General features: G+C 37.1%; 1 protein-coding gene across 1 annotated transcript in view; it reads right to left on the bottom strand.

The window, feature by feature from the left end:
- Nucleotides 1–950: 950 nt before the first annotated feature.
- Nucleotides 951–23,510, bottom strand: part of LOC121367883 (cyclic nucleotide-gated channel rod photoreceptor subunit alpha-like) — an 80,627-nt gene continuing 58,067 nt past the window's right edge. Inside the window, exons 6-15 of the mRNA XM_041492327.1 lie at nt 19,187–19,275; nt 18,607–18,706; nt 12,852–13,006; nt 10,124–10,210; nt 6,974–7,070; nt 5,436–6,181; nt 3,207–3,281; nt 2,368–2,497; nt 1,710–1,814; nt 951–1,086 (exon numbers count right to left, since the gene is read on the bottom strand). Coding sequence (XP_041348261.1) covers nt 1,030–1,086; nt 1,710–1,814; nt 2,368–2,497; nt 3,207–3,281; nt 5,436–6,181; nt 6,974–7,070; nt 10,124–10,210; nt 12,852–13,006; nt 18,607–18,706; nt 19,187–19,275 — 1,641 coding nt within the window. The 3' untranslated portion in view covers nt 951–1,029. The remainder of the gene's footprint in view (nt 1,087–1,709; nt 1,815–2,367; nt 2,498–3,206; nt 3,282–5,435; nt 6,182–6,973; nt 7,071–10,123; nt 10,211–12,851; nt 13,007–18,606; nt 18,707–19,186; nt 19,276–23,510) is intronic.

The raw sequence follows: 23,510 nt of genomic DNA, 5'->3' as shown, positions 1-23,510 counted from the left end.
TACCGTACATAAAGTCCTATCAAATTACTTGAGAACAATAAAGTATCAGTGGTTGCCAAGACCATCTCCATCTCATCTATAACATACCGTACATAAAGTCCTATCAAATTACTTGAGAACAATAAAGTATCAGTGGTTGCCAACGACACTGTTGGTCGTAATTGAGTTGCTCATTATCAACTTAAAATGTGTCCTTACACTGAAGAAGACAATACAATATTTGCCGAAATATCTGCTGTGCTTATATTTCTCACTCACTGTTGGGCATGCCTGACCACGACAAACGAAACAATGTAGTTGTAGACTGGGACAGCTGTATTGGTTTATTCTCAGTGTCAATATATACAGTATATATTGGCACCCAGTATATACAAAGTATATTGTCTGTGTTTTCACAAAATATTTAAGTCTGTTTAGAACCGAAGGTGGAAACTGGAACACAGGGTGGCCAAGAAAATAATTTTGAAGGTTTCACTGTGGTCCTCAAATGCAGAAGAAACCTTTTACTTTTTGTTCATATTCAGCTTGAATTTCAGCCTGTTTTTGTTAGTTAACAGAGGTGATATTTTCGTTTTATGTGTTGTTTAAACTTCTAGTAGAGAAATGGTATGAAATAGTAAATCCGAACGACAAAACCGGAATTCGTGATCAGGGTCGTATCTCTGCACAATGCACAATCGAATGGTCATTTGGCAAAATAGTGGCCGATTCCATAAATCTCAATCTAGTGCCTCGTCTATAGGAAGACAGCTATTCCCGAGAAGATCCTTTACTGGAGATTTCATCCTTCTTGCACCGCCATAAAGTCTTGGATTGTAAATATGAAGACCAGATCGACTGACGATAGGTCATGCATTCACTGAAAGCCAACAAACTCAGATGTCCTAGAGCACATTGGCGATTATGAATACAGCAGTACACGACACTGCATAGTGCTGCCACGTTATACAGTTCAATGTCCTTTGTGTTGCTGTTGGAACAAGGTACTCAGTCGGTGTACACTAAGGAAGAAACCTCTGACCTGGGAGGCTAAGATGAATCTGAATCAACAGTATCCATTACGATTGGTGATGTTCCTCGGAATACCTGATAAATATAAAATGGAGGTGGTTAACACAATAGAAGAAGCAATTTTTTGCAAAATGACACGAAACGATACCCAGTCATCAAAATTTAAATGAGTTAAGTTTTGATGGCTGGGTATCGTTTCGTATATTCATTTATTTATGTTATAAGCGAAACAAAGGCCACGAAAATACGTTTACAAAGTGAAAGTGGAAATATGAAATTCCATTCTTCCTTCATTTATTTGATAATAACGACAAACAGAGAAAAGAGACAAGACGATCTAAAACCCGACCAAAATACTCTTTGAGTGATTCATTGTTTCCAGTCAGTCAAAAATGTTCACATTGTTTTCACCTGGATCTGAATCTGACCCACGACTTTCAGAGAGCATACAGGACCTTCGCCCCCAACACCAAATAAAGTTTCCACACAAAAAATTCACAAACACACACACTCAAAAAAAACGAAAAGAAAAAAAACCCACAAAAATTCTCCACAATAGCAACAAATCAACTATATGACATAAAAAAAAATCCACAGGCGTGTATTCTAACAGAGATAAGAATTAGATTGACTGATGTCTGAAAGTCACATTTAGTATTGCGACTCTTTAATGTAAGATAACCGCAGCTTGTGTTAACCTGTTGTCTTAGACTTTCTTGCACTAAGTTTAACAAGCTCTCCTGGACTGCTGTGATCTTCTCAAGTCGTTCAAGACTTGCTGTGTACAGAGTCTCTAGAGATTCCTGCAAACAAAAATATACTGTACAAGTAAACCATGTATTATATACATATTAATTCAAATTAATGAACAATGGATACACATTTGAACCTGCTGCACAGTATCCACTTTTTGTGTCTTTCAGTTGGTATAGCTGAACTATTTGTGTGCTGGGGTGTCAAACAATCGATGGTATTGAAATACAGCACCTTCTAGCAGAATACTGACAAGTAAATTTAAAAGTTTAGAATTCAGTCGTCACATTGCACTTAATACCATTTTGGAAAAAACGTAGATAGTACTTTTGTCTCTTCGTAGACTCATACATTCCTGTATTTTAACTGACACACAAAAGCTATATTTTAAAGTAAATACAGAATATTATTAAGTTCTAAAAGAGACATTTGACAAAACAGCAAAACAACCTTTGCACACAGTGCATCAGTAACAATAACAGCTGTAAAGTTTTAAAAACAACAATACTAATATGTAAACAACAAAATTAACAAGTTGCTTAAAGGATTGAAAATAACATTATTTAACAACCCTAATAGTTATTGATGAATCACGACAATTACCATTTTGGTTTCAATAATGCTGCCAAGATTCTGTATTTGTTTTCCAAGCAACTGAGCATCTTGTGATGATGGAATGGGAGACGGAGGATACTGGGGCAGAATAGCTTCTGTCGTGATATCAAACAGTTTTCTGTGAACACATAAAATATATTATGAAATATCTGTTTTCTATGAACACATAAAACACGTTATATAACATCAATCAGTTTTCTGTGAATACATAAAATACATTATATAATATATATCAAACAGTTTTCTGTGAATACATAAAATAATTATAAAATATCAAACAGTTGTTTGTGAACACATACAATACATTATAAAACACCAGTTTTCTGTGAACACATAAAATACATTATGAAATATAAGTTTTCTGTGAACACATAAAATACGTTATAAAATAACAAACAGTTTTCCATGAACACAAAATACGTTATAAAATATCAAACAGTTTTCTGTGAATACAAGAAATAATTACAAAATATCAGTTTTCTATGAACACAAAGATAGATATAAAATATATGATACAATAGCACACTCTTTTCTCAAACGTAATTATAAAAACTCACTATAAAATACAGAAAAGGTTTTCTGTGAACATACATTACAAAATACAGTTTATAACATCAGTTTTCAACACTTTAAATATCAAACACCTTTCTGTGAACATATAAAAATATGTATCACACATTTTTTCGACGAAAACAAATTACCAATCTAATTAAAATTATCTCACCAGTAGAGCTAATTTTAATCAGATTGACAAATTACGTATTTATAACAAGGTATATATAACATTCCAGTAAAAAAAAATATTTGATGTGTTTATAATATCGCACCTGGTAGGTGTTGTTTTGGGTGAAACTGGGGATGTTGTTCGTTTTGGAGACATCACATCGAAAACACCTTTCTGGCTGTAATGGAAAAAGCAGACCATTAAAAATATTTTTAATATGAACGACAAACCGTACTATATCTCTTCATAATGCAGTCGAATGGGCATTTGTCAATACATAGTGGTTGATTCAATGAATCTGTATCTAGTACCTCGTTTATAGGACAGCCACAACAGAGGAGATCCTTCACTGCAGATTTCATCCCTATTGCACCGGCACAAACTGAAATGTAACTCCCAGACTAGTTTACTAGATTAAAACTAGCACCGGACAGAAGGAAAGGCTATTCCAAAATAAAGAAAGAAATGTTCTATTTAACGACGCACTCAACACATTTTATTTACGGTTATATGGCGTCAGACATATGGTTAAGGACCACACAGATTTTGAGAGGAAACCCGCTGTCACCACTACATGGGCTACTCTTTCCGATTAGCAGCAAGGGATCTTTTATTTGCGCTTCCCACAGGCAGAATAGCATAAACCATGACCTTTGTTGAACCAGTTATGGATCACTGGTTATGTGCAAGTGGGTTACACCTACCCATTGAGCCTTGCGTAGCACTCACTCAGGGTTTGGAGTCGGTATCTGGATTCAAAATCCCATGCCTCGAATAGGATCCGAACCCAGTACCAACCAGCCTGTATACCGATCGCCTAACCACGACGCCACCGAGGCCGGGCCTATTCCAAAATGGTCACGGGATAGGAGGCACAAATGTAATTATTTTCTTGTACACCTGATGTGTCGTTTGAAAAAAAATGTTTTGTTAAACATATCTCTGGTTTTAAAAGGATATGTGTCCATAAATGGGCATTTACAGAGAAACCTCTTTCTGAAACTAGTGTGGCTCCCCCTACAGACGTATTTCATAATGCATTGTGTTCATAGGAAGTGTTGAGAATCGGTTGGAATTTCATCATCGGTTATAATCGACTGGCACCAACCGATCAACTTTCGATTACACAATCGGTTAGAATTATATGAACGTAAGGAGGATTTGAATTATACGGGACCATACACCTATTGTCGTGTTCACAGGGATCTAGACTCTACAATTGGCTAATGTTACCTTAAATAACTACGTATTATCTGTTTTCGTTATCTTGGACATGTGGCCTCAATAACTGAATAAATATCTTGTCTTGTCTTGTCTTGTCTTGTCTTGTAATATCTGTTTTCGTTACGTTGACATGAAAACAAACCCCAACCCCAACATATTTACACAAAGTCCGTCATCCAAACTGGAGAAACAATTACAGTTAACATTTTCCGCGAGGATCTAATACAGATTTTTATAATCCATCATCATATCAGAAGAGCCAGATTAATCTTTGGAACATTATTGATCATAGGCATAAACAGTTTTTACTGGTGGGTCTTGCCGATTACAGATGAATTGAGGGTCCTTTCTCCATGCCGACAGTGTTTCTGCCAGAAAGAAAATTTGGGTGTGGCGCTATGGAATTAAATACAACCACAGTCAACAGGGGATATGGGGGGCCTCCACCAGAAAGAAAATGGGTTACGTTTAGGGTTAGGATTAAGAAAATCATACAGTAATGATAAGAGTCATTAATTTTGTCAAAATGTTAACTTAAAAAGATAAACAAAAATTGGGTATGGCGCCATACCCGTTTTACCCTTTGGCAGAAACCCTGGCCGAGTATTACATTCATATTATATTCAGTCAGACAACTATGGTTGTAAGTTATTTAATTTTATTAATATTATTTTTCACGCATCATGTGCTCTATTACGATACCTTTGTCATTATGAATATAAAGTTACTTGACAGCCATCAGCTATCAAGACAGAACCACAAATCAATCAATATCAGTGTCTGAACAAGACAGATGACTAAATTGTGGTTTCTTATTGAATTATTAACAATAATTTTAAACGGAGTTTTTATTTTTGAAGTAATCCAAATAACTGCATGTCATAACAATAATCTTCATATTATTAAGAGAAAGACAAGACTGATATACTTAACCTTTTAATATAATGCAATCAGACGACTGAACGTTTTAGTCACTATTATTTGACCGATAAAAATAAACGTATTACTGCAATGGCGTATGCATATTTTGATAGTATTAGACACAGGAAGAGCACATTCAACCGACATTCCGTGTGTTATCATATTTAGTATACAATGTCGACCTCACCTGCTGAAGGATGTAGATTTTACTGTTTTCTTTGGCGAAGGACTACCGGAAGCATTGATTGTCAACTCACTTGCACGCCTGCGCGGTGACGTGGTGGTTTTGAACACCTCTAAAGCACCATGCGTTTTGGGTGAGACTGTCTCTGACTCTATCGCTTTGTCGTCTGCTCCTGTAGCAGCAGCAGACGTATGTACAGACGCGTAATCCAGATTGCTTATCGTATCACAGCAAGGGTCACTAGCACACACGTTACTATCCGTTGGTTCACTGCACTCAGAAATAGCATTCTCTATACAATACATCTCATTCTTAAACACATCCTTGTCCTCTGTATCGACGGCAGTGTATCCAGAAGGAGCAGGTCTCGTTATTTTGGGTAACCTGGACGATTCGGAACACATATTAACTTTACAGTTGTCCTCCGCAACCCAAGCCGTCTTGTTTTCCAAATCGAACACGTCGTCTCCCTTCTGTCTGCGAACCTTTCTGTGGAACAGACGTCTTAAGGTTCCGAACGCTCGGTGGAAAATGCTCGTGGCATTGGTGTACGTCACCTCGGAGTCAAACGGTTTTATCTCTGACGAGAAACTCTGATCCTTCTTCCTGGCAAATGTGTTTGAATCGCGATCGCCGTACCCCGATGGTGAGTGGGACACAGCAACGTCTAACTGTTTCAGTGGTTTGACATTCACCCTGTGCGCCTCCACCTCTCTTAGTCGCCTCTGACCGTAATCTCTGATGATGGACTGAAACAAGAACAAATACTAGTAATATACCCTTTGGCACAATATCACCTCAGTACATATAGTAATAGTATACTAATAGTACATCAGTGACGGATCAAAATGATCCACTGTCAGACGGCAGACACAATAAATAGACATCATTTGCACAGAACATTCAAAATTGGCGATTCCGAAGACTGCCCTTGTGGACAAGCGGCTGAAACACCTGAACATATCCTACAACACTGCAGCCTACACAACACATCCAGACAATTAATATGGCCAAACACAACAACACTCGCCACAAAACCGCATGGAACAGTTCCTGAACTAATGAACACCGCCTCTTTTGTGGGAATGACTGTCTGATGATTTGACTAACGAACAACGATAAGAAGAAAAGAGACGGCTCACGTTCAATCTTCAGGTGGATATCCGTCCATAACAATCATCATTCGTGAGTTGTCTTGAGAACCCGAAGCATGCACCCGTTTTAATTAGAAGATAATTTCGGATATATTTTGAACTAGTATGAACTAGCTTTCCCATATTTCCGTACCAAATATTACCGATAATGGAGGGAACGGAACCCACAACACTCCCTGGATAAACAAAATACCTAAAACAACTATATTATATCATACAACATATAGTGCCACAATTTCTTAATTAAACTGCGGAATTGTGCACAACGACACTTAAAGAACACACAGTTGCTTGTTATACATGGTAGAAACATTTTGCCAGACACTGACAGCCAAGTTGTATTACTGACTTGTAGGTGGGTGGTAAAATATTAACTAATTTACATACCTCCGCATCTGGATGGTCTTTCAACGCATTGAGAACATCTTCCCGAGAAACGACGAAAAGTTCCGAGTAGCCAACAGATCTGACGTCAGCAGTGCGTCTAAAATGAGAAGAACAGTTATTATGTTCACCAGCTTCGATAGGCTAATACTGAACTCATCAGCTTTACGGGTAGGCTTCGTATCCAATATCAGAATTTATTCCAGAGTGAGTTTTCATACCAGTTAAGTAATACAGAACTACCAAATTTCGATTTTGTTTTCTTACTAACCAATATCGAGTAACTATTAAGCTTTGTTCCGGTCAGGTAACTCCGATAGCTGCCGCTGACGTTAAGTAATTGTTTTGGTTTAATTTAGATTGCCCAGTCTAAAAGCGCCCAAATTTATAAATTTTGAAGTAGGCAGAGCTCTAATTATTTGGACTGCGCAAACAAATTATTAAATTTCCCTGGTTTTATTTTGGCATTTAAAATTCAAAATTGTTTTATATTTCTGTCCCAGGCCAGATCACTGGCTATTCAGAGATGCTCGAAACTCTAGTGGTATAGAAGAATGTAAATAAATATTGGTAATGGTAATGGTGTGATACGTCGGTTTGTGGCTTGCATTAATCCATTATCTTCTGTGGCTGTTACTTACCAGACAGCCGAAGTCTACCCATGACAGTGTGCTTGATTATTAATTTCAGTAGAAAGAATGTAATCACCATCCTTCCTCTCCTCCTCATCAACATCTAACTGTAGATGTTGGATGATGTTGTAGTCAGTGTTATTCCGGATATTTAACGATGTTGTAGACGGTCTGATAAATCAACTTTCACCAAATATATAGCCATTCCTCGGACGTCAGTTGGTAATCGAAGCATCACTACATTTTAATCCAGCCAGTGCACCACGACTGGTACATCAAAGGCCGTGGTATGTGTTATCCTGTCTATGGGATGGTGCATATAAAATATCCCTTGCTGCCAATCGAAAAGAGTGGCGACAGCGGGTTTCCTTCTTCAATATCTGTGTGGTCCTTAACCATATGTCTGACGCTATATAACCGTAATAAAATGTGTTGAGTGCGTCGTTGAATAAAATATTTCCTTCATTTACTACATTTTTAAGAATGGAAATATTTTATCCACTTTATTAGATTCTTATTCTCAAAGCGTATGAAGAAAGTTTTGTTTCACAAGCATATTTGTTAAGTCATCACTGCAAGTTCACTTCGTGTCATTCGTAGTGGCAGTGTGAGTAAGACAAAGATGTTCCAATCTATTTAAAAAAACCGACATTGATAACGATGATACTCTGATACAATATAGTAGATAACTTTTTTTTTTTTTTTTTTTTTTTTATTGACCCCAGACACAAGTATGGCAGTGTCAGGGTTGGGGGCCCTGATTTCACAACCGTACATCCATGTTATAAGTACATATCAACATTATTTATATATATATAGTAGATAACTCTTGATTTACTGTAAGTTTATGAAATCACAGTTGCTTCCCTTCTCTCATCATCTCCCATCAACATTTTCATCTCGCGGTTTGGACTACACCCAAGTCTCAAGAACTATATTTCCGCACAGCACTACACCTTCCACATCAAATGGCCTAGGGATTTTCTTGACGGGATGCAACCCATCTCGTCCCTACAAGTTGTGCACCTTAACGGCCTTAACGAGGCCACACACGTGGACATATAGATCGGCCTTTAAACTTTTAAGCCCCAGTCACACCGAGCCTGCAACCAGTTTACGACCTAACTGCGACCGAAATTTTTTGAAATCGCGGGCAAATCGTAGAAAGAGCACGCGACTGGTCGCTGAGGTCGTGGGTGATCGCCAGAGCAAAATTAGTTGCAGCAAGGTCAATGGTCATGTTCAAAACGTCTGACCTGCGATTCCAAATCGTAAGAGGTCGCAGACAGGTCTTACATGGTGGTACCACCAGTCGTGCATGATCGCGGGTCAAGTAGTCGCACGGTTTGGTCATGCTACTGGTCATGCCACCTGACGATTGGTGGTGCCACCTGTAGTACGACCTCACGATCAGTAGTGCGACCAGTCACGACCTGCCCCGACTGGTTGCAAGACCTTACGACTGGTGGTACCACCAGTCTTTAGCTCGCAGACCGGTATATTTGGAGTGGCTTCTGGGGTTCAGGTCACTCTCCACTACGACACCCGAAGAGAGCATATTGCTATGACGGGTGTACCAGTGTCGCCGAGAAGACTCGAACTTATGTTGGCTCGACTCCAGATGGAGCCACAACAACAGCTGGATGCTGTAGCCGCACGATCGCAAACCTTTATATCTGATCGAGCAACCCATCTCACGACTGGCTGCGATTGGCTGCGATCGATCGTGCGAGCGGTCGCCACGATTGATCGTACGATCGGTCGCTGATAGCCTCCACTAGTCGCACGATGACCTATGATTGATCTTGCCATCGGTCTTCTCCAATCGTTGGTGATCGCACGACCACGCGTACCACCAATTGTACGATGATCTACCACCAGTTTTCAGCGCAATCGCAAATGGAGATCGTAGCAAACATTGCCGATTGGTCGTACCTCGGCCAAATTGCCACCAATCGCACGATCCAGAAAACCTACGATCCAGTGTGACTAAGATTGTAGATCTTCATTCAAAATTTATAGTCAATATTAACTTTTTTTTTCTATATTATTAAATAGTCCGATCGTCTCTTCTTTCCCTCATTTATTTGTGGAATGTCCTTCTAAAATGCTCCAAATAATATAAATATTCAACCGAGCAGTCAATTCTTTTTTATATTTGGCTAGTTAACTTTTTAATTAAACAAATAAATAAATAAATAATCTGTTTTACGAATTGCTATTCCAAAAGTATGTCCATTTCCATATGTCTACCCCCCTCCCTTTCTGTCCCGGACCCAGTTACTGACGAAGTCAGAGATTGTGCCCGGGAGAGACGAGCTTGAAGCTTAATTGGATATAGGCACGTTAATATGTTATCCAATCCAATCCAAGCCGATCTTGCGGTTGTCACCGAAATAAAATACACATCAATATTATGGAAACTAAATCTTCTTCTTAAATATTTAATGTGGTACAAGACAATGGCATTTTTCGAACAAATTATTAACTTAATGGGTTTTTTTTCTAGAATACAGCATACCTGTTGATACCTCCATCTAGATTGAGAATTCCAATTTCACCGAAGAAATCACCAGCAGCCATTCTTTTTAACACTATTCCATTTGCACTGCAACAGAAGAATGTAATATGATATTTATTCATGCTGATTGAAGAAAGCATTTTTAAAGCACATCATTTTAATAAGATAATTCCAACCTGTAATTATTATTTTGTTACAAATGCTTGGGTTGGTCCACATGATATCATGTGACTTAAAAAAACATACATTCTAATCTCCATGAACATCTTTTTTTGTAATACTTTCGGCAATAAATAGAGAAGACAACAACCAACGAAAGAGTTTGATTGTCACTGCATAATTGTAGTATTTTATATTGATGAAATAGTTATACAGTTAGGATTATCAGAAATCAACGATTTGTTTGATTTTTTTTACATATATTTACGGTTGCATCAGAGCCGGTTTAAAGATCCGCGGGGCCTGTAGCACAAATAATAGCGGTCCCTCTTCCCAGGATATATATTTTGCAAACCCCGCGGGCACAGGGGAAAATAAATGTACACATCACCGCAGGGCCCGTAGCACGTGTTACACGTGCTACTAGAATAAACCGGCTCTGGGTTGCATGAGCCACAGAACTGCTTCACAGACATGAACGAAGGAAGGAAATGTTTTATTTAACGACGCACTCAACACATTTTATTTACGATTATATGGCGTCAGACATATGGTTAAGGACCACACACATATTGAGAGAGGAAACCCACTGTCGTCACTTCATTGGCTACTGTCGTCACTTCAATGGCTACTCTTTTCGATTAGCAGTAAGGGATCTTTTATATGCACCATCCCACAGACATGATAGTACATACCACGGCCTTTGTTACACCAAGACATGAACAACTTCAGGCTACATTGTGCACCAGTAAGATGAAGTGTCTAAAGCTGTTCTGTGGTTAATACTGTCATAAACGTTAAGTTTTTTAAAAACGATTTTATCACACTAGCATGGATTCATCTGTTGATTTATTAAAAAACACCTATACATATTATGATTATAAAATCGGCTATTTTACAATACTCGTTTTGGTCCATATGAATGTCTACATGACAAGTTAGACAACTATATCTTGTATATGCATGCGTCCTCGTTTAAAAAACAAGAGTAAAGTTTGTTTTATTTAACGACGCACATTGATTTTTTTTATCTTATCATCGGCTATTGGAAGGAAGGAAGGAAATGTTTTATTTAACGACGCACTCAACACATTTTATTTACGGTTATATGGCGTCAGACATATGGTTAAGGACCACACAGATATTGAGAAAGGAAACCCGCTGTCGCCACTTCATGGGCTACTCTTTTCGATTAGCAGCAAGTGATCTTTTATATGCACCATCCCATAGACAGGATAGCACATACCACGGCCTTTGATGTACCAGTCGTGGTGCACTGGCTGGAGCGCGAAATAGCGCAATGGGCCCACTGACGGGGATCGATCCCAAACCGACCGCGCATCAAGCGAGCGCTGTACCACTGGGCTACGCCTCGCCACCGACTATTGGACGTCAAACATATGGTCATTCTGACACTGGTTTTTAGAGGAAACCTGCTGTCGCCACATAGGCTACTCTTTTACGACAGGCAGCAAGGGATCTTTTATTTGCGCTTCCCACAGGCAGGATAGCACAAACCATGGACTTTGTTGAACCAGGTATGGATCACTGGTCGGTGCAAGTGGTTTACACCTACCCACTGAGCCTTGCGGAGCACTCGCTCAGGGTTTGGAGTCGGTATTTGGATTAAAAATCCCATGCCTCGACTGGGATCCGAACCCAGTACCTACCAGCCTGTAGACCGATGGCCTAACCACGACGCCATCGAGGCCGGTGTCCTCGTTTAAAAGGCAAGAGAATGAATATTTAGCTATTTACACAATTAGTCTAGAAAGAGCGAGCTAGGAAACCTTCTTGTGTCTTTTAGTCTACACCTACCGAAAAGCAACAGATCAGGTCAGGTCATGCCAAAGGACTTAACATGTACATTCAGTGCAAGCTGTTGTAGTACACGCCTGCCATGGACGCAGGTGTCGACCTACGCCGGCTCCTTCGTGCAGGACAGGAGAGGAAAAACAACATGGTATAGGGATTAACGTGCACATTCAGAGCAAGCTGATTTAGCGCACGCCTGTCATAGGCACAGGACAGGAAAGGGTTGGGGTGGGTGTGAGAAGGGACCGCCTGCACTGAAAGGTGCTAGAGAGCACCAGCAGCCCGACCGGGGTCGGTAACAGGTGGAGGGTTGGTTTGGGTGTTATGGAATTTGGAATGTCCCGTAGGATTAATGCCAAAGGGAAAAGGTGCGCAATTTGAATGAAGGAAATTTGGCGCATTTTTTATCGGTCGACCAAATAGAAAAGTGGTAGCTATATATGTTTTTGAACTTAGTTTGTCGAGAGTAGCTCGTTACTAGGACCTAGTTGGTGTTGAGATGTCTCCCTTGGTTGCCCATGATTCAGATCGTGGCATGACAACCCCGAAAAACAACAAGGAATCTTAAGCTTTTATCTGCATTCTTCTATAGCCATGACAGTACATATCACAATCTTTGATATACTAGCTATGGGGCACTGGTCGTTACGAGAACACCCCCCCCCCCACCCCCCACCCCGTTTTTCACTAATCATTTGCAAACTATTATGACTGGTTTTTGAAGTGATGTGTTCTCGTTAGAGTAAATACTCACCTGATGACCTCGACCATCCCATCAGCGACTATGAACATCTCCCTGGCGACCTCCCCCACTCGACAGATGAGATCGCCCGGGGTGAAGATGAAGGCTTTCATCTTGAGCACCAGGTCGTGTAGGAACTCCGGCTGACACTCTTGGAAGATCGTCACCTACAAACATCAGAGGACTAATTCACTAAACTGTCGCAATTTGGCGATCTCGCAGTGCAGTGCAATAAAGAAACTCGTAAAGACAATCTGATGTGGCTAAGTAAGAAAGCTTTGCGAATTTGGCCTCAAGTCTGTAATTGGCAGGGACAATGAACAGAACAGAACCGAACAGAACATAATTGTATTTACTCTCTTGGCCACCATTCGGTGACATCGGAGAAACATATATAACAATAAATACAAATAGTCAACACAACTTCCAAAAATATTATATGAATATTAGGAGGTACAGATGTGTTTGTAAATAATCGATTTAAATTTACACACTTTTTGAAGAACACCGATACGTTTACAATTAAACAGTTTCTGGAGTTTATATGCATTTGGTCTTTTCAAATAGGTTTTTAAAAAAGATATTTGCGTCTTTCTTCTGTAAATTTTGTACATATAAATAAATAATGGAATTCATCTCCAACAACTTTAGTATTACAATATGTGCAGCTTCTATTTTCATATAAAATATTTGCTTATCTTCCCTTTTCAACTGGTAAAAAGGGATTAGAGATTTGAAATCGAAAAAAATGTAGTATACATCGATTTATCTATGATATTAAAGTATGATTCTAATTCCAATTTTTCCTTAAATATTCTGTAGGTTATTCCTTTACTAGATGTAAACAATTCACTTTTCTAGGTTTGCAAGAACTGATCTAAGTCTTAATTACTTTTAGGCAATTCACCTATTTAAAACTCTGCTGGTTCCAAACATTATTCGATCCAAGCTGGTAATATACGTTTGTGACATTTATAATTCATTTATAAGTTGTACGAAATTGAATATAATCATAGTAAAATAATTGATAAGTTCTTATCGATGTTTAAGACTGTTATCCATTAACAACCTAGCCCATAAACAGATAATTCAGAAATTTACAAAACGTATTCTTTATATTAAGTGACATTTTTTGTCTAGATAGAAAAGCTCGTATACTACTGTCGACAGATATGTTTTTGTTTGTTTTGCTTTAATGCACACACACACACACCTGCCCCCTGCCCCCTGCGCCGCCCCTCGCCGCCCCCGAAGCCCATAGTACGTACCGGTATATGAATGTATAACGAAAATATGTGCAAGATTAACGACCACAAGTTTATTAAACGTCATGCTTCATATTAGTCCAGGTTGTCTACATGTTTTTTCTTTCTCTAGTAGCAACATAAATGATCAGTTTTAAATTGTGTATTTTTGTTCAGTTAAATAACAGATTGTCTACATGTATACTGAATAGTGCTGTAACTTGAAAAATGAAAAAAGTATGAAGTAAACACACATACACACACATGTAACACTATCGGTTTATCATGCACTTCACGGTAATGCATAACCTTTTGTAAAAACTCTCGCGAGATCTCGTTTACATAAAAGATGGCTCTTTGAGATCAGTTTGTTTCTGTTTGTATTTTCAACAACATCTCTAAATGTTGTTACATGGTGGCAGCGCGGAAGAGATGTATGCAGACGACTGTCTGAGCATCTCTGGAACTCTCGCAAAAACATGTATGTAGCGAATCTCTTTGTTGTTGCTAAGAAGGACACGTAAAACGTTTGCTAAAATGAAGTCGTTTGCTAACGCCGTTCGCAGTTGCAACGGAACCGGTAATGTGCGTGTTACACAGAATCGCTTTGTAGCCACTCTATTCTTTCGTTGAAAGAACGTAGTAATGTTTTACTCAGTAACTATGTTTTACTGGAACTGATTTCTGTTTGAAATACGACTTTATTAAACTTCTACTGTATTAGTGGAAATAGCTCTGAATTGCCGAACTGTGGTATATTCCTTGGCGTCTGTTCGTAGTAAGCGTGGGAAATTAACTGAATTGCCGAACTGTTTACTCATATTCTGTAAATACATTCTACTGTGGTGCAACTATGTATATCCTGCCAAAACAGTACATTGGTAATCTAAAGATACGCCCTGAAACTGTGAATCTCAAAATGTGGAACAACTCTAGCTTTCAGGCACATGGAAGATGTAAAGTGAAAACCATAAATCCTGTCACAAAACGAAAGTACATGGTCAATTTTGTGATCGTTGAAGAAAATCTTACTCCACTACCGAGTCGTAGAGCTGCTGAGAAAATGGGTCTAATAACTATTAACTATCACAACTTTGAACAAGTAAGCACTGTTCTGCCTACTAATGTGTTTGTGCAAGAATTCCCTGAAGTGTTCTCTAGTAAACTTGGGAATCTTCCTGGCAAGAAAGTTCATCTAACTGTAAATCCTGATACGGATCCTGTAATCCGACCTGCTCGTACTATACCTGAATCTATTAAAGCTGATCTCAAAACTAAGCTTGATGAACTTGTCTGTACTGAAGTTATTACTCCTGTTGACAAACCTACAGATTGGGTTAGTCAAATGTCTATTGCAAAGCGCAAATATGAAGACATAAGAATCTGTATAGATCCAAGACCTCTGAATGAAGCTCTGAAACGAGAACATTATATGCTTCCAGTACTCGATGATATTTTACCTGAAATATCACAAGCTACTAAGTTCTCTACATGCGATCTGAAGAATGGATACCTTCATTGTGAACTTGACGAAGAATCGAGTCTTCTTACTACCTTTGCTACTCCTTTTGGAAGATATCGTTGGCGTCGTCTACCATTTGGGTTAAATGTGAGCAGTGAAATCTTCCAGAAAAGACTTGGAAGGTTTGGAAGGTGTTCGATGTGTCATAGATCACATAATCGTCTGGGGTCACACTGATGATGAACACGATTCTCGTGTAAGAACACTTTTGGAACACTGTCGTAACATTGGTATATCTCTCGATGCCGAAAAGTGTAATTTTGGAGTAGAAGAAATATCTTTCATGGGACACATTGTGAGTAATCGTGGTCTCAAACCTGATCCTGCTAAAATTGAAGCTCTTGTGAAGATGGAACCACCCACTGATAAGGAAGGCGTTGAAAGGCTTAAAGGTATGGTGAACTACCTGTCTAAGTTTCTTCCTAACTTGTCAGATGTGATGCAACCTATTAGCATGCTCTCTCACCAAGATGTTGAATGGTCATGGACTAGCATACAAGACAAAGCTTTCAGCAAACTGAAAACACTTTTAACAGAAGCTCCTGTACTTGCTTATTTCGATGACAAGAAACATTTGGTAATCCAGTGTGATGCTAGCAGTAAAGGTTTAGGTGCTGTACTTCTCCAAGACTCGAAACCGTTAGCTTATGCTAGTAGAGCCCTTACTGATACTGAACCAGGATGTGCCACAATTGAAAAGGAAATGTTGGCAATCATCTTTACACTTGAAAAGTGGCATCAATTCACATATGGCCGTCCAATCACTGTGTTCACTGACCATAAACCACTTGAAAGTATCTCTAAAAGGCCAATCGATAGAGCACCGAAACGTCTACAAGGTATGCTTTTACGTGCACTTGCTTATGATATTGAAGTAAAGTACCTTGAAGGAAAACAGATGTACATAGCTGACACTCTGAGCAGAGCACATCTACCTGAAAAAGTAGGCCAAGAAGAGTTTGAAACAGTAAACGCTGTTACTTACCTCACTATGCCAGAAGAAAGAATTGATGAAATTCGAAAGAAGACAAATGAAGATTCAACACTACAGCTCTTATCAGATACCATTCAAAATGGTTGGCCTGACAATAAATCCACTTTGTCACCTTTGATCACTCCTTTCTTCAATGTTCGCGATGAACTTGCAGTAACTGATGGACTAATATTTAGGGGTGAAAGACTCGTAATTCCTAAAATTATGAGATCTGAAATCAAGAAAGACATTCATGTTGGACACTATGGCATAGAAGGTTGTCTCAGAAGAGCACGAGAATATGTATATTGGCCAGGCATGAGCCAAGAGATTAAAGAGTGGATTGGCACTTGTGAAACCTGTCACGAATTCGAACAGTCTCAACCGAATGAACTCTTATGAGTTATATTCCTGAAAGAGCATGGGAAAGAATTGGAACTGATTTACTTTCCTATCATGGTAAAGACTACCTGATAACTGTCTGCTACAAGTCGAACTTTTGGGAAATTGATCGTTTGTATGACACAAAAGCTAAAACTGTCATTACAAAATTGTAAGCTCATTTTGCAAGATATGGCATTCCAGATTATATAGTAAGTGACAATGGTCCACAATTCTCATCGGACGAATTTCACAAATTCACGAAGAAATGGGGAATCACTCACACACCCACCTCACCATATAACGGCAAAGCAAATGGTAAAGTTGAATCAGCTGTTAAATCTGCCAAAAGAATGCTGCGGAAAACATCAAAGTCACATGAAGACCAATATCTCGCACTACTGAACATTAGAAACACCCCTACCCAAGGTGTTGACAGCAGTCCTGCTCAAAGACTTTTAGGAAGAAGAACAAAAACAATACTGCCAACTTCAAGAAATCTTCTCAAACCAGGAAACATACAGAATGAACGTGAAACTGAACAACTGAGGTCAAACCAAAAGCGACAAGCTAACTACTATAACAAATCAGCACATGATTTGCCTGTACTTAAAAAAAGGCGATACTGTAAGAATGAAACCTTTCAGAACAGGTGAAAAAGCTGAAGTTACTCGTAGATTAGATGAAAGATCATATGAACTTCGATCTGGTGAAACTTTTTATCGACGTAACAGAGTACATTTGAAAAAGACGCATGAACCTGCACTAGATAATGTGTTGACTAACTTTCCGTTTGAAACACTTGAACCAAAGTACCGTGTCGAGAAACCATGTCACCATGAATCAACTCGTGAAATTCCTGCAAGAGAAACCCTGAGTATGTCTGGACCCAGCACATCCAGATTTGGTCGTACCATCAAACAGCCTACTAGATGGAAGGACTATGTTAAATAACTTGTTCATTTATATTAAGGAAATTCTTCAAAGCTATTTCATTATTGCTCCATTCTGTTGGAAAAGTCAACCTGTTTAAATATTTAAAAAAAAAAAAAAAAATTATTGATCTGTTTTGATAACTGAAAACTTTACTGTTTTTCGTGTTTATGCTGTTTTCTCATGAATGGTTTACCTAGTATATTCATGAACGGTCAAGCAGAACATTTGTGAAGAATTTCACAGTATGAACAGTCACCTATATGAGTTGATATTCATGAACTGAAATTTCATAATTGACAGTTTGTGGTAGTATTAATTTTAACTTGTATTTTAGAGTTTCTGATTTAATCTTTCTTAAAGCTATTAACAAGTTGTCACATTATTATTATTCTGAACAACTTTAAGAACTGAACCTTTAGCTTCTCATAGAGGGAAGGATGTAACACTATCGGTTTATCATGCACTTCACGGTAATGCATAACCTTTTGTAAAAACTCGCGAGATCTCGTTTACATAAAACATGGCTCTTTGAGATCAGTTTGTTTCTGTTTGTATTTTCAACAACATCTCTAAATGTTGTTACCACACACACACACACACACACGCACACACACACACACACACACAGAGAGAGAGAGAGAGAGAGAGAGAGAGAGAGAGAGAGAGAGAGAGAGAGAGAGAGAGAGAGAGAGAGAGAGAAATGTATATCACCTTTTTCAATGTTTCAAGATTCACATAGATGGCCAACTCTGTTTTTAGTTTGTCTGGTAACAGTTGAATAGAATTAATATCGTAACCGTTGAGACGGCCCCTGAAATAAAAAGCGAAAAAACTACTACTGAAACAAAGAAAAAATAAAGTAATAGTAGACTAATTAAATATATTACATGCTACAGCATCAAAGATTCACGACGGGTTTTATAAAGCATATTTTTCATAATCTGTACATTATTTCATTTCAGCTTTCATACTTATATACTTATTATATGTCCTTGTCAAACACCTTGGCCTTCAGGGATGTCAGAACAAATCAAAGTTTGTTTTGTGTAACGACAACACTAGCTACTGAAAACTAATAGTCGGCTATTGGATGACACATGTTTGGTCATTCTAACACGTAGTTTTTAGAGGAACGTTCTACACTTTTTTTTATTAGCAGCAAGTTAAAAAAAACTACATATATGCACTTTCTTAAGGCAGGGCAGTACATGCCACAGGAGAGGGGTGAGAACACCCAGCACCTAATTCATGGATGCGTCTTGCACGCTGGTATTGCTGGCTTTATTCTTACCTGGACCAAACGTAGTCGTACCACCGCTGGACTCTCTTGGAGAGATCCGGGGGAATACTATGGGTGGCCATATACAGCTTAGCGCCATCCTGAAAATATGAATAATAAATAAATAAATAAATAAATAAATAAATAAATAAAACCACCGTCACCAAAATAATAATATTAAAATAAATAAATAAACAAATAATATGGTTATATGACAGTGACATCTTACCAATGCTCCATGACTGGTATATCAATAGCGGTGGTTATAATTATGTTGTAATCGATATAACAATAGAGGGAGAGAGAATTACTTAGTTGAACATATATGGACCATGCAGATAACGATATTTTCTATCAATATATTTTAGACTGTATTGAAGAATTCCGAAATGAAAAATATATACTTTGTGGAGATTTCAATTTAGTGTTAAACCAGGATCTCGATACCAAAAACTATAAACACATAAACCATCCAAAATGTCGGAAACAAATTAACGAAAACATGGAAACATTTGATTTAATAGATCCTTTCAGAGAATTATACTCTAATCTCCGAAGATACACATGGAAGAAAAAAACTCCATTAAAACAAGCTAGATTAGATTTTTTCTTAATATCTAATAACCTGATGTCTATGGTGGAAAAGGTTATAATCGAAAATAGCTATCGTTCAGACCATTCAGGAGTAGTTTTAAATATAAAAATGAGTCATATAGAAAAAGGCAAAGGCTTGTGGAAATTCAATAACTCTTTGTTACGTGATAAAGAATATGTTAACTTAGTCAAGGAAACTATTACTAAAATAACACGGCAATATGCTTTACCAGTTTATGATTTAGATAATATCGATGCAATACCGAAAGATGAAATAAATTTTTCAATAAATAGTCAACTCTTTCTAGAAACATTACTCATGGAAATAAGGGGGAAAAGTATATCTTTTTCCGTGTATAAGAAAAAATTAAACACCGAATTAGAACAAACTATATGTGATGAAATAAAAGCTTTAGAGGAAAACGAACATGTAGTTGACTGGAAAAGAATCGAAAGCAAAAAAGTCCGAATTATTAGAATTACGTAAAGAAAAACCCAAAGGTCATTATATTAGGTCAAGGTCACAATGGATAGAAGAAGGCGAAAAACCATCTAAGTATGTTTGCAATTTAGAATCTCGTAATTATTTCAGTAAATTAATATAAAAAATTCAGTTAGATAATGGAATAGAAATTAAGGATCAGAAGCAAATTTTAAAAGAAACTAAGAAATTTTACCAAAATCTTTATTCCGCACCATCGTGGCAAAATGATGATGATATTATTAAGAAAACTATCTCACTTTAGTTTTAATAAATTAACTGATAAGAAGCTGAAGAATTAGAGGGTGAAATAAAATATACGAAGGTATTAACATTTCTTAAAGCTACGAAAAATGACAAGAGCCCGGGGTCTGATGGATTTACGGCTGAATTCTTTAAAATATTTTGGATGGATTTAGGACACTATATAATTAGATCTATCAACTATAGTTACACTATTAAAGAAATGTCTCATGTACAAAAGCTAGGTACCGGCCTCGGTGGCGTAGTGGTTAAGCCATCGGACTACACGCTGGTAGGTACAGGTTCGCAGCCCGGTACCGGCTCCAACCCAGAGCGAGTTCTTAAGGGCTCAATGGGTAGGTGTAAGGCCACTACACCCTCTTCTCTCTCACTAACTACTAAACAACTAACCTACTGTCCTGGACAGACAGCCCAGATAGCTGAGGTGTGTGTCCAGGACAGCGTGCTTGAATCTTAATTGGATATAAGCACGAAAATAAGTTGAAATAAATAAATAATAAAAGCTAGGTATTATAACATGTATCCCAAAACCTAATAAATCAAAAGAATTCTTAAAACATTGGCGACCTTTAACCCTTTTAAACTGTACTTATAAAATGGCGTCAGGATGTATCGCGAATAGAATTAAAACCGTTTTGGAAAAATTAATAGACAAAGACCGAACTGATTTCGTTAAAGGAAGATACATTTGTGAAAATATTAGATTAATCTATGACATTATGTTATACACAGAAGAACATGATATTCCTGGATTATTGCTACTAATTGATTTTGAAAAAGCATTCGATTCTTTATCTTGGTCGTTTATATATAAAGTGTTAGATATATTTAACTTTAAAACATCCATTAAAAACTGGATAAAAACGTTTTACAATAATTCTTTATTTAGTGTAATACAGAATGGATTTATATCTGAAGCTTTCAAATTAGAAAGGGGTTGTAGACAAGGAGATCCTCTGTCTCCTTTTATATTTATTCTGTGTGCTGAAGTACTTGCAATTATAATAAGAAACTCTAGCAATATTAAGGGAATCAGTATTGATGGCGAAGAATATTTAATTTCGCAATATGCAGATGACACAAGTTTCATTCTTGATGGTTCTCCCGAGTCTCTGTACAATACATTGAAGGTTTTAGATTATTATGCATATATATCAGGCCTAAAAATTAATTTTTCTAAATCAAAAGCTATATGGATCGGAAAGAAAATGTTTTCTAAGGATGTGTTCCATCGTACGCGGTGGAAGTTAGAATGGGGCGCAACACAATTTAATTTGCTCGGTATCAACTTCGCAGTTAACATGGAACAAATAATTGCACTGAACTATGATTCTAAAATAATAGAAATGCAAAAATTAATGAGGTTATGGTCTGTTAGAAGATTAACAGTTTTAGGAAGAATAACAGTACTGAAAACTTTAATAATGCCAAAACTAACCCATCTGTTAATAGCGCTACCAAACCCAAATGACAAAGTGATAAAAAATGTAAATACATTATTTTTTAAATTTATCTGGCAGAGCAATACTGAAAAACTGAAACGGAATCTAATAATACAAAATTACAAAACAGATGGTATTAAAATGATAAACATATCAAATTTTATAACAGCCTTAAAATGCACGTGGATTCGAAGAATGTTTTTAAATAACTCAAAGTGGATAACTTTGTTTAAATCGGTTACAAACATATCTTTAAAAGACTTGATTATACAAGGCGATTATTTCCTAATGCGAAATATTGAACACGTCCGAAATACGTTTTGGAGAGACACCTTGTTCAGCTGGTTAGAGATACACAAATATCAAAAACCACAAAATGTTGAGGATATTTTAAGCATTAATATTTGGTATAATAGCAAAATATGTATAGGTAACAAACCATTTATATACAAAATTTATATAGATAACGGTATTATATTTATAAATGATTTATTAAATGAACAAGGTGATTTTTATACATACATACAGTTTGCAACAAAATATCATATAAATACAAACTTCTTAGAATATGCTTCACTTACAAGTGCTATTAAATCATTTATAAACAAGCTTGGAACAATAAGGGATGACACGTTCACAATTCTAAAAAATCCGGTTTTTCCGTTTAAACTAAAATGTTTATTAAAAAACAAAAAAGGTTGTAAAGATATTTATGATATGATAACTTCACAAACTATAACCCCCAAAGCACAATTAAAATATGCGAACGAAGGATTTATATACGATACCAGGCAATGGGAAAAGTATTATGTTATTCCTTTTCGATGTGTAAAAGATTCAACCGTATCATGGTTTCAATTCAGAATACTGCATAGAATCTTAACTACAAATAAATGTTTACACATGATACATTATGTTGATTCAAATGCTTGTGACTTCTGTCAAAATTCTCCAGAAACGATACCACATCTATTTTTTGACTGCAATAAGGTTAACCACATTGGATACAGACTGAAACTGGAATTGATATTTGTTTTAACCGAGATATTGTTATGTTTGGTATGGTTAATAATGAACACAGCAACTTTGTAAATTGGTTAATTATCAATATTAAATATTATATTTATAGTATGAAAGTACAGAAAAAAGTATTAAATATAAATGGAGTTAAAAATATATTGCGAAAGAAATTTGAAATCGAAAGGTTTATTTCATACAAAAATTGTGAACATGAAATGTTCAATAATCAATTGACACAGTGGCTTAATCTTTTTAACTGAAACTTCTTATAAATAGCTTGTTTCGAATTACAGGTCTTTTCGTTTGTAATTGCAGGTTTTTTCGTTTCGAAATATAAGTCTCTTTTCGTAGCATAGATTTTAAGTCCCCCCCCCCCCCCCATTATTTATTTATTTATTTATTTATTTATCTATCTATCTATCTATTCATTCATTAATTTCTTTCTATTCTATTGTATTTTCTTTCTTTCCTTCTACTTTTCTCAACTCTTTCCAAGATATGAATCATAGCATCTTGGCTTTCTTTGCCAATCCCC

The sequence above is a fragment of the Gigantopelta aegis genome, chromosome 3 (genome assembly GCF_016097555.1).
Source record: "Gigantopelta aegis isolate Gae_Host chromosome 3, Gae_host_genome, whole genome shotgun sequence".
In the NCBI taxonomy this organism is placed as follows: Eukaryota; Metazoa; Mollusca; class Gastropoda; order Neomphalida; family Peltospiridae; genus Gigantopelta; species Gigantopelta aegis.
This window is presented reverse-complemented; position numbering and strand designations above follow the sequence as displayed.